Source organism: Maylandia zebra, linkage group LG16 (assembly GCF_041146795.1).
Source record: "Maylandia zebra isolate NMK-2024a linkage group LG16, Mzebra_GT3a, whole genome shotgun sequence".
Taxonomy (NCBI): Eukaryota; Metazoa; Chordata; class Actinopteri; order Cichliformes; family Cichlidae; genus Maylandia; species Maylandia zebra.
Genome location: NC_135182.1, coordinates 25,575,952 through 25,593,357, shown reverse-complemented (window position 1 = coordinate 25,593,357; position 17,406 = coordinate 25,575,952). Strand labels below are relative to the sequence as shown.

The 17,406-nt window shown below is 38.7% G+C and overlaps 1 protein-coding gene across 5 annotated transcripts in view; it reads right to left on the bottom strand.

Annotated features, from left to right (window-relative positions):
* epha3 (eph receptor A3) overlaps positions 1-17,406 on the bottom strand; it is a 92,037-nt gene that overhangs the window by 19,180 nt on the left and 55,451 nt on the right. For 4 of the 5 annotated variants that reach the window (XM_076875164.1, XM_076875165.1, XM_004555565.5 and 1 more), the window contains exons 5-11: positions 16,484-16,843; positions 12,399-12,523; positions 7,123-7,285; positions 6,345-6,450; positions 5,541-5,605; positions 4,240-4,365; positions 1,009-1,194 (exon numbers count right to left, since the gene is read on the bottom strand). In XM_076875164.1, coding sequence (XP_076731279.1) covers positions 1,009-1,194; positions 4,240-4,365; positions 5,541-5,605; positions 6,345-6,450; positions 7,123-7,285; positions 12,399-12,523; positions 16,484-16,843 — 1,131 coding nt within the window. The remainder of the gene's footprint in view (positions 1-1,008; positions 1,195-4,239; positions 4,366-5,540; positions 5,606-6,344; positions 6,451-7,122; positions 7,286-12,398; positions 12,524-16,483; positions 16,844-17,406) is intronic. The other variant, XM_004555566.5, reaches the window with a different exon arrangement.

Genomic DNA, 17,406 nt, shown 5'->3' with positions numbered 1-17,406 from the left:
CTTGTTCCTTTCTTAACTTCTTTTTTGCTTCTTTCCTTCCCTCCTGTTTCCTGCCTTCTATCATTCTTTCCTTGTTTCCTTTGTTTCTTTTGGCGTTCCATCCCTCCTTTCTTTTTTCTACTTTCCTTCCATCCTTCATTCCTTCCCTCCCTCCTTTCCTTCCCTTCTTTTTTCTTTTTTTCCTTCTTTCTTTGTAGAGATGAAGCATAATCAGAACAATATGGTTTACATGCCCAGTTCATTGCTGTTTGGAAATTACATTACATTGTAAGACTGGGCAGTTTTTGATTACAAGTCACGGCAGTAAGTTGCTAAGAAGATAAGTTAGGGAAGCAGGTAAAACAAGTTGATGTAAGACAAGGTGGAGACGAGGAAGCAAAGAACAAATGAGACGGAACAGAAGAACCTAAAATCCAGAATAATAAAGAGAAGGCAAGTTCACTTGGTATTTTATTCTACTCTTTAGAATAACAATACTGGCAGAACTACTTAACAAGCCAAGTGCCGCAGGGAAATATAGAGGCCAGGACTGTTTCTTTGCGACAAAGTTCAGACTCATTATTTCCCTTTTCTGCAGTCATTCCATTTTAAAGAGGCCTTCTGTGTGCTAATGATAGTCTTATAAAGAGGCCCAGAGGGAAGCTAGTCAGAGATATGGATTTATGGATTTATGCCTGCTTTGGACACAGGCTTTGATCAGAGCACATTGATCTGCAGAGATTTACACCACGGCAACTCAATAAAACTCCTTTGCTCTTTCACAGAAGTGTCGGCCACTTTAGAGCCATTTGTCAAAGACAACTGCAAATCCGGAATCGGTAAAAAGACTCTCAGGAGAAGCCTGCTCTCTTATGGAATGTGACTAAAAATTGTTGTGTTCTCTGAAACATCATGCTTCTGAAAAAGTAAGTGCTTCATAGATTAATATTCTCCAAGAACCAGAGTAACATATAATTATCAAAATAGCACCTGGTAATTCAATTCTCTTCAGTTTGTCGTGGAACTTACTGCGTGTTACCACCCCCTCCAGCCTGATGATGTTAGGGTGGTCAAACTGTCCCATGATTGATGCCTCAGAAAGGAAGTCCCGCCTCTGTTTGTCTGTATATCCACCTTTGAGAGTTTTGATGGCCACGCAGATCTCCTTTTTGCTGGGCAACTTCAGGCGACCACTGCAGACTTCTCCAAATTCACCTAAAGATAAAATAAAGGCAAGTTTTATGTATGATGTCTATGACATTGCCATGAAAAGCATTTTGGAGTGAATATGGCTAACTTAACTAGCTCTCTTGTACCAGAGTACATGATCAGCAGTAAAACCACAAAGACAGGTTGCATGCTGATACTCCTTAAACCTACGGCTAGGTCAGCTTCACAACTGAGAGCCCAGCATCTAGCATAGCATGAGTCAGAAAATCCTGACTGCTCTGATGTACAACAGGGGTTCAGATGTGTTTTAAGGTGTTACAACATGTGATTTTTACAGCTGCCTGTCAGTGATTCATTCAGACAAAGCTGCAGATCATGAAGGATCTTAAAATTTCCATCTGTAATAACTTAACTCCAATTAATCAGGAAATGCTTTGGTTGATGTTGGACAAAAAACAGCATTTCCTGATTAATGCATAGCGTGTACCCATAGCCAAAATAACAAAGTGAATAGACACCAATACAACTTTTCAGCTTCATTTATATGTCGAATTAAAACACAAAATTACTTAACATCCACTCGGGGAGAGCTCAATTAGCATTCTTCGCTGGTGAGGGGATGCATGAATTTCAGTTACTACTTGTAAGTATGTGCATGCAATGGGGAGCTATCCAGAAGGTACTGTAAGTTTTGTAGGTATGCTGGCCACTTCAAAGGCAGTCCTGGAGACAGAGTTTTGGCTGGACTGCAGAAGATGAGGGGTGTGTGTATATGTGTGTGTATATATATATGTGTGTGTATGTGTGTGTGTGTGTACTGAATGTAGGTGTTTGAACAGAACGTACATGCATGCTGAGTGTGCTCAAGAATGGTGATGTCAGAACTAAGATATGCAGATCTCACTCTTCATCCAGTACAATCATGTCCCATAGCTGCTCTGGATCAGAGAGCATGGGTCAAATCCTGGACTTGAAGCAATGGCATCTGGAAGGACTTAAGCCTGAATAATTATAACCTGTCTAAATACCCAGACCATCCCTGTTCTTTCCTTCTCTGCTTTGCACCTCTTGTCCTGAGCAGTGGACAGGCAAGTCAAGCCAAGGCACCTTTTTATGTGGTCACTCAGAGAAAGAAGATCTTCGTCTAATAAGGCTTGATTAGGGACACTCGTTCCTTTCCTGTTATGAGTAGAGCTAGGTATCTCACTTTGATGTTAAAGTCTAACCCATGTAAGCAGAGTGGAGCATGTGTTTCATGTCTTTTAACACACAATCACCGATTGGCAAGAGGATCAAAGTCCCTTTAACGTGTTTAATGAAGACAGATGGAGTTGAGGCAGGAATGGAGAAAGAGAAGGTATGTTGTATATTGTTCAGAGTGCTTATGTGGCTTTATAAAAATCACACAGATGGGTGGCAGGGTGCATTGAAGCTGACGGACAAAAATGTTTACATCATGGCTGGAGCTTTAATGTTCACCTCTGGTGTTCGGTTCACATTTTATGAAGTTAAAATAGATTAGCAAGAGCAGGCCAAAGTCCCCTTTCTTCTCCTCTCATCTCACATTTGGATCTGTAAATTTATGGTTTTCTCATATAAGGTTTCTGGCTTTTATCTGAAAATCTTTCAGGGATTTTCTGTCCATCTTTCTAAAATTAAACTGCTCTGAACTACTAAGTTGCTTTTCAAAAGTAATCACCCTGTCAACTTGTCATTTTATTTATATTGTCCAGAACTTGTTCTCAAAGTTGCACTCTCCCTTCTTTGTGTTACTATGGAAGAACACTAAAATAAATACACTTTGAATCAGCTGTGCACTGTACACATTAAAAATGTATAGTACAGTATAGACTTTTCTGCTGTAAATCGACTATGGGTTAAGGTATTAGTCAGCTAATACTGGTTTAGAATGATGATAAATTGGAGCTACTCTTCATCTATTTGCATTTTCGATAGATTATGTTTCACTGCTGTTTCACTTTTCATGCCTCAAACATCAAATTGCATGTATTTAATAATATTAAATGAAGTATGGACATTAGTTTGTGTGCATTTCTTGCAAATGGTCATGCAGATTTGAAGAAGTTCATGCTTGTGTAAAATCAAAATGACAGCCACAGTGAACTGTGGACAAATGTGTACCACATTTTTTATTATATTAAAAGAGAACAGCTGATTTTGTTTTTTATATGTGGTTTTAATATATAAACAGTTATCTCCTATGTACCATTGCAGCCCTGTGAAAATCATTGTGCTCTGTGTCTGCTATGTATGAAAAATATATTGTGGTTAGCACTGCAGAGTGTGAGTCCAGTGTATACTCAGGTAATAGACTCTCAGGCTGTCCTGACAGTTTTACAGTGTGAAGGGCCGGTGGGACTCTGGAGACCAGTCTGCTGTTATGTGCTGTGTGCTTTAGTCTCCATCTATTCTGACTGCACTCGACATGAATCATAATGCATTACCCTCCCGTCTGCACTCCTGCTCAAGTTATCAGGGAGTACATGAGTGGAGAGGAAAAGAGGAGACAAGGCTTCAATTACTATTGCAATTACTGTACATCGGGAGTTACGAACTTGAGCATAAGCTACGGAAAATGGAAAGAAAAATAAAGGAAGGAAAGAAAGGGTTAAAGGAGACATGAACCAACTGAAGGTTTTCTCATTTCACCACCTTTCCCTCCATCCTAGGTGAGGGCTGGAAAGAAGAGACATCAAGCTGGGGCACAGAATGCTTTCTCATTCCCGGCTGTGCAGCATGACGCATAGATAACTAGCTCACTGCTATGAAAATATAGATGTATAGGAGCTCTGTATATACTCCATTTTCCTTAAAGTGGTTGTGCACTTGGTTTGTCTTTGTCATTTAAATAGAGCATGAAAGAGTGCAAAAGTAAAAGGAAGTAACTGATACGAAAGTGGGAAAAGTCTTTTTTGATTTCCCTTTTTTTATGTATCCCACCAAGCTCATTTTGATTATTGTTTTGAAAATATTAGAAATGACATGAATTTTTTGCAAAGTTGCCAAACCTATATGGAATCTATACAAGCAGCAGCATCTGGCCATACACTTTCCTTTGCCTATTCTCACCTGCTCCCACCACTTTATCTATGGCAATGCAGGAGGCATCCAGTTCCTTGGCAAATTCGTGCACAGCCTGGCTCGGGTCCTCATATGTGTGGGGGTCCACATAGGTTCTGATCCCTGGCAGACGCACTGCAGCAGCACAGGAAAGTTGCATTGGTTACCAACTAGTTAAAAACTCCAAAATAGCACAGCTTACAGTAATATTGCACTTTCAGAGGAGTCTAGGAAACACACAGGGTGGCAAAAGATCCAACTAACCCTGCACAATGAAACCAAAACCATGAAGACGATATAGTCCTGAGTATTTCAATGATTGAATTTTAGTGAAGAATTTCCCTCAAGGAGCAGGCAGGGCTGAGATTTTCTCACTTAATATATTATGCATTAAAGCAACAGTCACTTATCAAATGGATATGAAGACACTTTTAGCTGTTTTAATGGAAAGAGTTTTTTTTACAATTCCCTCTTTTCTCTTTCCCCAGAGAGTCTCTCTTATTGAGATTTGATGGAGGAACAATAACAAAAAGAGGAATTATACCCTTCATAACACATCAAGTTTAAGAAACACTATGTTTCAGAGATATGTTTTATTTTATGATAAACTTGAAAACAAAGGGAAGATATGTAACACAGCTGTATTTTAGTAGTCCCTGTGTGTTAAAATTTATGCTCTGGGTTTGACCCATCCAAACTACTCATGAAGCAGTGGGCAGTACCCTGAGGAATTCTAGAAGCCTAGGTCAAATTTAAAGGTAGGACTATTTCAAATAAATAACATCTCGTAAAGACAGAAAGAGAGAAGAAACAAGGAATAAAGGGATGAGGAAGTAGCATGAAAAGAAAATTAAATTACTATTTATTTAGTACTGACTCTAATAGTAGAAGTAATATCAAGAAACTTTTTTATTTGGAAAGTAGAAACTAAAGCGCAGATTTAGCCACTTCACTTGGCTGGTTTGGAAAACGGTGTTATTTTGTTCTCCTTTTAAATGAAGCCTCAAGTACTTGTTTCTAAATGGGCCAAAAACATGGTCATAACATGGTCTTGTTTGATTATTGTCTTCTCGTATGAAAAAACAAAGATATATCTAAACTTAAAGGGGAAATCCACTTCAAGCTTTGACATATCTACTCTAAAACAACCGCTATTGGTCAAAAGGTTCTCAGAAGGACATGCATATTCGAATAACATCCCTCAAATGATCTTTTATGTAACTAGCTAGTTCTATCTGTATTCAGTGACTAGTAAAGTATGGCAAGGAGAGACAGAGCCAATTCTCAGATAAACAAAGTCCAGTACTTACAGTGTCCATTGCCAAAATGCAGTCTTTTTTCATCAGGATGTTTGGATTTGCTCCGGCAACAAAACCTGCCAATGCAAACAGAGAAAGACCAGAAGTAGTGCCACATCTTCAATAAAAATTCGCCCACAAGCCCAGCCCAAACGCTACCAAGATCCATGTGTGCATACTTATGTCTGTGTGTATATACTTCTGGCTCTTATAACCCAAAAGAGTATCAGTAAGTCTTATAATGTGATGTGGATTTATACTCTTTCCTGAAACCTGCTGACCACCAACTTCAGCCGTGCTCACATTGGCATTCAAACGCCCGTGTTGTGCATGAACGCACTGAAAAGATTCCATTTATTGAAGATGCTCATGTTTTTTGATTGAGTGGCAACTAAGCCAAGAGCAACTTCAGCTGAAGTGTGTATAGATCTGGACTTTAAAGGACCATACAGGCTATCAGAATGTGTACTTCCTGAGAAAGCTGACGAAGCTGTTCTAAAAAGAACTTCTTTGAACAAATTTAGAACACGTTCTCAAATATTTAATGAATAATGATAGCATTACAATTACAAGGAATCATCAACAAGGTTAAAACACCTTGTAAACCACAGCGGTAAAAGTTCCTTTGGTTATTAACTGGTGTTTTTTAATTTGCCCTCTTTTATGGCACATCATTTAACTTGTTTCTTCTAAGCTTTTGAAAGTACATTTTGGAAAAGTGCACACAGAATCAACTGAAAGGAGAGAGTACAGATGGTGTGACTAAAGGAGACAATGCTCAAGGCGAGAATCCAGGCAAGTGATTGGTGGACAGACCTGCTAATCAGGACGTAGAGAAGCACAGTGAGCAGGATGATGGCTACGGCAGAAGAAATGGCAATCAAAACAACCTGGCTGCTTTCACTTGAGATAGAGAAGGCTGCTGAAAGACAGAAAGAAACAAGTAATAAGCAGTGCTAACTTTGTTTTGTTAACATTACAGCACATCACAATACAAACTTCAATTACCTGCTAGTCCTATTCCAACGTACTGCATGCACATCAAGAATAAATATACCTTTGATTCAATAAGATATTGTATTTAGTTCCCACAAGAGCAGGTAAAGGTGATTCAGCTCACTCTAGAGACACTTACACATATTTGGCAGCAAAATTGATATAAACAATAATGTGCTTTCACAGCTTTTATCCCATGGAACAGTAACAGCTAAATGAAACAACTTAGGCGTGTAACAGACACAAAGTAAAGCAAAAATCTTGGGCAGTATTTTCACATTTTCCCCAAAGCACTTGCATGTTTGCTGCAATAAAAAATGTGATGGTTGAATTCACTTCTGAAATTCTGCCAAAGTTACTGCATGAATATCTAAATTTCACCAACAGCAAGAAAGGAAAGAAAATTGTTCTTGTCAGCGAACATGTTTGAAACAGCTGCTACACAACTGGACATAAGGTCTTCCAACAAAAAAAATTAACATGCACACATCCTGCCAGAGAGGTTTCATAACCCCACAATTCAAAATAAAAAATTGTATGTAAAAGGCTAATGGACTATCATATAATTTAATTTCATTTTAATCTCTACTGAGCTTACAGTCAGGGCTGGTCTCGAACTGGAAAGTGGGGCTGCTGGCTCCATATCCTGCTGCGGTACGGGCTCTGATTTGAAGTAAGTAGGCAGTGTTGGGCTTCAAACCATTCAGGGTCACATTACAACCTCGAGCACGGAGGATTGTGTAGCTGGTCTCCTGCTCCTCCTGTAGAAAAAAGAGAAAAAAGAAACAGGATGACAGATGAGAAATCAAATCGTTTTGAGGAATTAAATATTTATTTAACATACTGATTTAGTACTATGTAATTTATAGACGCAGTAGTGTAAACTAATAATGAATACAATGTGTGTACATATATATATATATATAGACATAAAGTTTTCCATAGTATAATCATGTATCTCTCTTTTTGTACTGATGCAAATGCGTAAACATCCCAGACAGTTTGATAGCATTCTTGCAAATCTGATAAATTATGCCCTTTACGTTTTATGACTTCTCTCCTACTGATCTCCACTGATAAAACAACAAGAGGATTTACACACCAGGTCTGTATTCAACACATTGTTTCCAGATGTGGAAGGAAAAGAAAAAAGAGAAAAAAAAAAAAACAAACTGAAAGAAAAGAGAGGGCAGAGAAAAAGTGGGATGGTGGAAAGTAGCACTCTATGAAATTAATTAACACTGAGTACATCTTACAGAGGTACAAAACAAGATCTCATTGTATAATAGAATACACGTGCACACAGTTCTGTATTTTATAGCCTTCAACTGTCCTGAGTAAAATTTGCTAGATTTGTCCATGCCCACAGAGGACTGCAGGCACATTATTGCTGACCCAGTTCTGGTATAAAACAAACTTTGGATTAAGAGGAAAACCGCACAAGGCCACTTGTTAATATTAATGACAACCTATTAGGGATGACTTCAGCAATCCTAAAAATGAGCTACATGTTTTGCAATGTAGCCAATGTTATAAAATTCCTGACACTGTCATATTCTCTTTTTTCAAAGACCCTGGCATGTAAAAATTCAGTCCCCCAAAGAAACTTAATGCTTATTAATGGACTAGATCAGAGTTTTATGGTGCACAAAGCTTTTTAAAACGGGCATGTGTGTGAGGCAGTAACTGATACACCAGACCTGCACTGGAACAACCCTTCATCACAGCTATAAATCTCTTACAGCTTGTCATTGTTCAGGACAGCATGTCATCCCCTGAAAATCATACACAGGTGTGGCACAAGTATCTTTGTGTGTGTGTGTGTATGTGTATATATATATATATATATATATATATATATATATATATATATATATATATATATATATATATATATATATATATCCAAGATAAAGACAATGTTGGATAACACCTCCCACCCACTCCATGACATGTTGGTCAGTCACAGGAGCTCGTTCAGTGAGAGACTGAGATTACCGAAAAGCACCACTGAACGACACAGGAAATCATTCCTGCCTGTGGCCATCTCCCTGTACAACGCATCCACTTAACACACTGTTTGCTGCTACAACTACACATGTTTCTTTTCCAAATATTTATTTATAAGTGACTTATGTATGTATGTATGTATATATATGTATATATTGTACTATTCTTAGTTAGCGTATTGTCTGTCTTGTCTTAATGTTGGTTTAAAATGGAGCACTGTAACAAAAAATAATTTCCCCCAGGGATCAATAAAGTATTCTGATTCTGATTCTGATTCTGATATATATATATATATATATATAGATAGATAGATAGATAGATAGATAGATAGATAGATAGATAGATAGATAGATAGATAGATAGATGTGTGTGTGTGTGTGTGTATGTGTGGGTGTGCATGTGTACTTTCTGTTCTGTGCATGAGCCTCCATGTACTTTTTTGTGTGTTGAACACCAGAACGCTGTAAGGATTTAATATGGTCTCAGTGCTGAATTGTGCTTTGATAACATAAACAAAGCTGCAGTAAATTATAGCTTAAACACACACACACAAGACACAGAGGCAAAAAAACATACAGATCCTAAGATGGGTGATGTACAGCAGAAGTCTTGTGAATTGTTTTAGTAAAAATCCCTTTTGTCTAAGACTAAATAAACAGCCTAAATTAATTTTATCTGGAGTTCTCTCTCGGCTCTCGGCTCTTTAGATTATAGTGATAAAACACGCAAAAATAATTAGCAAAGTGTATTCGCACAAATTCGATTTCCACAAAGTGCACTAGGAACTGTCTTATCGGTCTGCCCTTTAGCTTGTTTAACGGACACGGAGAGCATGGAGCTACCATGGGATTTCCAAAAGATGAAACACCTCTCTTCTTCTGGGAAGCCTTCTAGTTGGAAATTCCCAAGATTATTACAAAACCTCCCCATCCCCAAATATGGGACATAAAATGTGCAGCCCCTGCAATTCAGACATTCTGACCCATCAGTTTTACAAGTGTGCTAGCGAGAGCAAAGTGAGCAAAGCCAGAGGTAGAAAACTGGTTAGCTGTGGTTCATTTAATTATAATGAGTTGGCTTGTTTGTCTGGTATAACCCTTCCCAGGTAGTATTCATTTTAGATTTAAGCTCCTCAATGTATAGTGATTTATTGAGGCCTCTCTTTAATGTTTTTGTTTTTTTTACTTTTCAGAACAGTTCTATGTTGACACAATATTTGCGATGTTTTTTACAGCTCTGGGTTTTATTTGGTTTGTTTTTGTTAGGTTTTGGCTGCTGCTAACCTCAACTTTTGGGATTAAAAAAAAGTATCTCTCTTTTTATTATTATTCCTGCCATTCTGCAATAAAACACTTTTTTGTATCCAGTGCTTTTTTTCACTTATGTTATATATAAAATTTCACATCTGTTGAATACTGGATATCAAAGGAATATGATTATTTTTAATCAAGCCGCTAACACTATACTTAGTGCCTTAGCTTCACGTGGTTTTATCTTGAAGTAACGTGGTCTATTAAGTTTACACAGATGTCTGGAAAATACACATTTTTATCAGTTAGCAGAAAATACGTTGCAATTTGGTGCATTAGGAAGGCCAATAATCACAGGATTTAGAGCGGTAGCCCACAATATGAGATGAAATGACTTGTGACAAATAACATTTTTGTTTTGCCTCACATTAACATCCCAGTAGAGAACTCCTGTTTTTAAATTTTACCAGTGAAATATGTTATGGTCCAAAATTAAACTATGAAGTGTTTATATAAAACAGTATTTGATTTTATCACCCAACAAAAACAACAAGGCTGTAATTTTATAACTTTCCTTTCTGGTTTCAGTGGGTTAACCCCCCCAAAAAATGTTGGTCCACTGAGGATCCATTACTCTATGCACTATATGTTCGGCATTTTTTGATATGACTGCAGTTTCTACAGTGACAGATGCTAGGCTGGAGTCGCTGGTAAATTTCTACTGGATTACTGAATTCTTCTCACTGCAAATGTCTGTTTTAAACTTGTTTAAATCCAGACAGGAAACCACAGCAAAAAAAAGAAAAAAAAAGTCTGGCTGTTGATGTAAACCTGAACATCACTTCCTTGGTAAAAGCTCTCTCTTTTAATCTCTTTAATCTTAGTCTGTTTTTGTGTTCTGTTTCACCATCCTGTTTATGTCTATGTGCAATTATATCTGTGTGTCTGTGCATGTGTCTCTAAAAGCCTCTTTCTGTCTCATAAGTGAGTCATGGTGTGGTCTTGGTGTGGGGAATTCGTGTTCCAGTGTTTCTCCTTCTGTGGCCTTTATCCTTGGCATGCTAGTTGCCCTCAGTGTCCCTGTGCCTACAACAAGAAGAGGCCTCTGTCTGGCATTCGTCTTGGGATCTACCATGATTCTCCAAGTTTGCTCTTCTGCGTGGAAGAGCCTTTTGTCAGGGGTTTAAAATCCCTGGGTATGTATGTCTAGTGAGGAGAATCCTATGGGAACTTGCTTTGTGGGTATGCGTGTTTGTGTCTCCAGCACTTCCTGAAAGATAATGCGGTTACCAAGCAAAATACCCAGAAGGCTTTATTACAAAATGCTTTACTTTAGCTCCACCCTCATATTTTTCCTGTCCTTTTTGAACGAGCGTGCATTGGTGATAAGTGAGCATGTGTGTGCAATTGGAAAACCACAGCTGAGAATAAGACCTGCAGTGAGCTCTGACCCAGCATCACTCATTAACTTTTCCTCTCACTGTTTTCCGGCCTTGTTTTAACATCTTAGGTAGGGATGGCTGAGCAGAGACCAGAGTTTAGAGAGGAAACAGCTTCTGTCAGCCTACTAATCAAGAGATTAGGGGCCACTGTTGGCATTCAAGCAAACTGATTTGGGGCACACACATATACACACACAAACACACAGACACACACACTGAATCTGCCAGAGTGATTAAACTTGCATCCACGGCTAATTTCACCATCAAATGTCAGCCATAGCCCAGCATTGGTGCTGAAAGCCAGTGTAATTCGTTCTGCACTAATTTCCCTCACAGAAGAATGAGGGACCCCACAGATGCATTTACTGTCTGCCATAAAACTTGTCTCCATTAAGGAGTGGACTAGAGAGGAGGGCAGCATGAGAGATGGAAGGATAGATAGAAAGAGAAGAGAAGCAAAAAGAAAGGACGAATGTAAAAATTGTCACATGAAAAAGAAAACATGGTGGAAAGGGAGGTCTTCTGATGAAGAGATTTCTTTTATTGTAAAAATAAAACATTATGCACAACATAACGACAACTACATTTTCATTTCATTTTAATTTATATTAACTTAAATTGTACCTGAAAACCCAAAACTACAACTCGCATTAGTTCGAATAACATTTACAAAGACTAGAAGGGTTAGAGTTGAGTTAAATTTTATTATTTTCACAGAAATTCAGTCTACTAGGCCAGAGAATAAGTCCAGGATGTGCTTCCAAATGTTAGAGAAAGACTGATGGATATACTACATGGACCTAAAAAGGTGGAAATGTAAGTAAACCTTTTCAGTCTATTCCCCTGGTGAGAAATATTTTCAGGAAATTCAAGTGACCAGTTTTCAGGGTATTTATTTCTCTTTGATGCCTAAATTGGAGACACAGCTGGATTGAAATAATAAAATACTAGAATCTATTCACAAGCGGCTCACGAATTACTATGCCATGTGCGTTTATCTTCTGAATTTAGCATCATTCTTACCAGACGTTTAGAGAATGCTTACAATCTTCCCATCTTAGGTGTACTCCCCCAAATGAGTTAGGGTTAGATATTTTTTCTCTTAGAGAGGCACATTTTATGATGCAAATGCACACAAGGAAAACTTTAACAGTGATATATACTGAACCAACCTTTTCGTAGTATTTGATCTCATAGTCAAGGATGATACCGTTGGGTCTTTCTGGCTCCTGCCAGGACAGGGAGACACTGCTTCGAGTTGTCTTCTCCTTTTTGATCACTGCTACTGGAGAGGGAGCTGGGCAGGAGACATAGACAGTCAGAGAGTGAGTTCCGTTAGTGTAAGGTTCAGTGGAAGTTCAGTCCACAGTGTTGAATCCTGGCAATTGTCTATAGTTCCTGTTAGCCTAATTCAGTTTGCTGCTTGGTGGGGTGGCATTCTAAAGCAAAGGCCCAGGGTTGTGAGTGGAACAAGACCGTGTGAAGTAATGTACAAGAAACTGCACTGGATCAACATATCGGAATTTTCTACTGGTTTTAAATTTATCAAAATGTGTATCGATATTTGTCGTTTTAAGTAAAGATTAGGACCAGTAAGATTTACATGTGTACCAAAAACAAGCAAAAGCACGATCATTTCTGCTATTTCTGATCAGAGTATAGTAGTTTGTCCTCCATCACTTATATTTAAAACACTATAAACAATTTCCTCTCTGCTGTCCTCATCCATTTTGGTTAGTCGCTTTCTCTCTCGCCAATCTTCCTCGCCAATCCTTTGCCCATGCACCGCTTTGCCTCAGGGAGTTCACATGGTCCCAATCTAGTAATTCAGCACATCTCTCCTTCTATCAAGACTCGCACCCCTCTCTCGTTCTGTGTCTCTCTCCTCACTCCCTTTCTCATTTCCCTTTTTTACTGCTCTCTAATTGCCAGGCAGCTCCAGGGCCAGCTCGGCATCTGAGGCATCGACTTTTAATTTTATTAGACCACAGGAAAAAACATGTTTGTCTTTGAAATGTTCAAGCCTTTCTTGATTGTGATTATATGGCTGCAGAATGCGTCTGAGTGTGTGTGTACATTTACTCGTGTGTATTCCGCGGGAAGTTATTTTTTCTCCTGTAATGAATCCAGATGGGGAGAATCTGTTTCTATACCCCCTGCTCCTCCTCTTCTCCTCTCCCTCTGCTTCTGATAGTGGGGTGAGGCTGTGCTTTTTATTGGCTCTGTGGTTTATGGTGGTAATGATTTACTGTGTCTGGGTTGCTTAGAGGCAGATTCAAGTTCCTCTACTCCTCTGTTTCCTTTGCCTTGCTTCCCTTTCTATCTTCCTCGGCATGTCTACTGCTAAGCACTTAATTTGCTGTCACTCTGTTTTTTGTCTGAGGCATAACTGATACAGTATACCAGGCCTGTACTGGTGTTAAAAACTGTCCTTCTTTGTCATTCACTCGTAATTTGAGGGCCATGCTGCAGATGTTGAAACAGTGACCTCTACAACACTGGCACACAGTTAGAAGTAATTATTATTGGAAACTAAATTAAACAAGATGCTATTCAATGGCAAAAATCATTGCCCAAATGAGAGAAAATATACAACTTTGCCTTTACTTTCTCATTGTTTAACAGCTATCATCACCAACCATATTATCATATCACTAGAGATATGCAACTAGATATTACTCTGCATCTGAATCACAGTTACTCTGTTCTTAGCATAGTTATGAAATAAGTGGAGGGCAAAGGAGGCGAGAGGAGGAGAACTGTCTGACAGCACCTTGACAGCACAACCAGGACACACTGCTCCTTCCAGGGAAACACTTAATCCAGCTTTTAACAGCTTTGGCATCTATACGTGTGTGCTGGTGTGTAAGTATGTGTGTTTATTCGAGGGAAAGCATATAGACGGGTGGGGCAAGTGCACTGACATACTTAATCCTTGTAAACTCTGAGGGCTGATGGAGAGTGTGCAGCTGCAGGCTGAGATATTTGTTAAAGAGAGAGGGGATTGTAAGTGTGAATAGCCGGGACAGAGGGTGTAGTACCGAGGTGTGTATGTTGTCCTTCTCGGTGTGTAAATCTGCTTGCATCTATGTGAGCACACTGATAAATGGTAAGTAAAGATGAGTTTCATTTCATCTGATTATCACTTAGACACTAAGATGGATTTTGATATTCTGTGCACACACAGATCTCTTAGTGTTGATAAGCCCTCTTCAAATCTAATATATATTCAGATTGCAGAGATAATCCTACTAACTAACTACATACTTACAATATAATGCTTACTAAAAATGTGCTTATTTTTTTATTTTTTTGTCCAAATTTGTATATTTTTAATTTTGCTTTAATCTGAACTTTTGATGCATGTGCACTTAAACATACGAGCACCCAGAAAGACACTTAAAATCTACATTTAACGCTTATCCCTATTTTGTCACTTAAAAGGCACACACACAGCAGACTCTTTATATGGTATGTGGTTTATATATATCAAAGCTCCTGCATTTGTATTTGTGTGTCTAGTTTCCATAAGTACACTGTTTACTCTATGCAGTGCCTCTTTTGAGTCTCCCTCTTGGAACTCTCTGAACCTTAAACTACATGCTGTAGTACATGCATGTTTTCTATCACAAGAAAATCAGCCTGTCACCAAGTCAGCCCAACACGACATTTCACAAAGACTGCTGCAAGTAGCAAGATCTGAATCAGTTATCCAATACAATCCAACCCTCATGGTATTTCCCGTTTAGCGTACCCACAGGTGTGAGGCTGTTTTTACAATTTTGGATCTGTTGTTATAATATTTAACATTTTACATTACTTGATTTTCATTTTTCTCCACACAGCTTTCCTGATTTACAGGCATGTGAATTCCAAGGGGACTACATTACTGATACTGATACTAAGAATAATCAGTACACCCTGTAACCTGTGAGAGAAAGCGTCTCTTTCATTCATAAAGCAGAGGCACCAAGACTCGACATTTGCATGTAACTTTTAAAACAAGCAAAAGACTTGAAGTACTAAAGGTTTCATTGCATTTTGCTTGAAGGCATCTCTACTCTGACTCTGTTTAAATTCATTGCTCTTGCCATCTGCCTATCATCATCAATGTGATGGAGTCTGACCTTGCTGTATGACAGCTTATGAGAGAAATTCGCATCTGTCTGGTCTGTAAAAAAAAAAAAACACCCTTCCAGGTGCTAAATCAACCTTCAAGGTTTAGAAGAAGAGCCATACAGAAAAATAGAGGAACACAGAAAAACTGGGTGTGGGGTTGGTTTGGGACATGACAGGTAGAAGTAAAGGAGGTCGGTAGGGCGGTGGGGGGGATGTAGGGAACCACACTGCTTGAGAAAAAAATGCTGAGCTTCCAAACACAAAGGCAAAATGTGTAGGGGAACACTGAAGGAATGGCAAAAAGAAGAAAATAAGCTGATGAACTAGACTGGGACCTTTGCACATTCCTTGCTAGAGTCATGGATTTCTGAGGTTTGGCACTTTCTGCTGCAGCTAGATTTATTTTACCCTTGGAATTTCACGGCACTGCTTTCCTTTGCCGTCTTTTTCTTGTAAGAACTGGATGTGTGGAGAGATATTTGTATAAAAAGATTGATGGGAGTTTTAGGAGCCCATCCTCACGTTAAGAGAGTATGTTAAAAGGAGGAGTTATATTTTGGAAAAGGAGGAGGACATTCGATCCTGGTCGTTAAACAAGAGAATAGCGGCCTGGGATCGCCTTGTAAATGTCCAGGGTTGATGGTTGTAGTACATATGTTTGAGGTATATAAACCATAGGCTAGGGTATTATTTTATGAGAATATTCAGAAGCACAGGGGGAGGAGGAGGAGAAGCTTGTGTATGTTATCAACATGGTAGCTATTTTTTTTATTTACACACAGTACTTGTTATTACACATATAATACACTTGTATTAAATGCACTTTTCTTCATGCATGAATCAGCCACTCCATAGTTCCCAGTCCTCAGACCAGCTAAAAATAGAGATAAGCAAAATCTTGCAACCTGCATGAGATGACCAACCTGCTTAACCTAAGATCTGCCAGAGGCTATTTTTTCTTTGTTGTTGGAGAATGGGCCTATGTTTTTTACATCAGTGATCTATCTTTTTTATTGATTATACGCAGACAACTTTCAATCAATATCCAAAATGGTTCAAAAGTATTGCTGTTATTGTGTATAGTCAATCGTCTCAGCTCATATCTTTAGCTAGCCACCCATACATCATGACATCTCACCCGCTTGGTTGGTGGTGATGGTGACGGCAGCGTACTGTCTCATCTTTGGTGCCAGCGATGACACACCGTTCTGTGCTTCAATCTCAAATGTGTAGTTAGTGTGGGCTAACAAGTCGCCAACCGTCACTGTGGTGTTGTGCAGTCCCATGGCTCTTGGCAGGAAGCGAACATTGCTCCGGCAAGGTTCACAGCGCTGGGTCCCACTGCTGCTGCCATTAGCAGCAACAGCACGGCAACGTTTGCAAAGGACAGTGAAGGTGATATCCCTGCGCCCTCCGGTGTCCTCAGGCCAGCTCCATTCCAGGATAACAGAAGTCTCATTGATGGAAGAGATTACGTTCCGGGGAGCTGAAGGAGGTCCTGGTAGACAGAAGGAGATGAGGTGAGATCGAGAGGCAGGTCACTGGATTTACAGAAGGACAGAACGCTTAGTAGTATAAAAAACACACAAAAACTGATTAGTATAGTATAAAAAGGCAGATTGAAAGGAAAGAACACAAAGAAAGGAAAATGCAGCAGCATAACAGACGAAAAGCAATATTAACATCAGTCAGTAGACTGGCATTAAACTGAATTACATTTAACAGCAAAGTCATATGCTAAGTGTAGTACACAGAACATGTAACATGAACTTTAACTCTAACTATATGGTCATTTTACTTCTTTGCTGTTATGTCTTTCTCTTTGAGAATTGGAGCAGGGTTGTGAAAAATCACCCATTTATAGCTGGATTTGGTGTTTATTCTTCCTTAAATTTCCCAAAGTTTTTCCTTTTTCTTTCATAAGGAAGACAATTCACAAAAAAGCAAAAAAAAAAAAAAAAAAAATATATATATATATATATATATATATATATTTCACAATGCATTATTTGCCTACTTGGACATCTTCATGGAAGAAAATTCTTACTATGAGTGCTATAC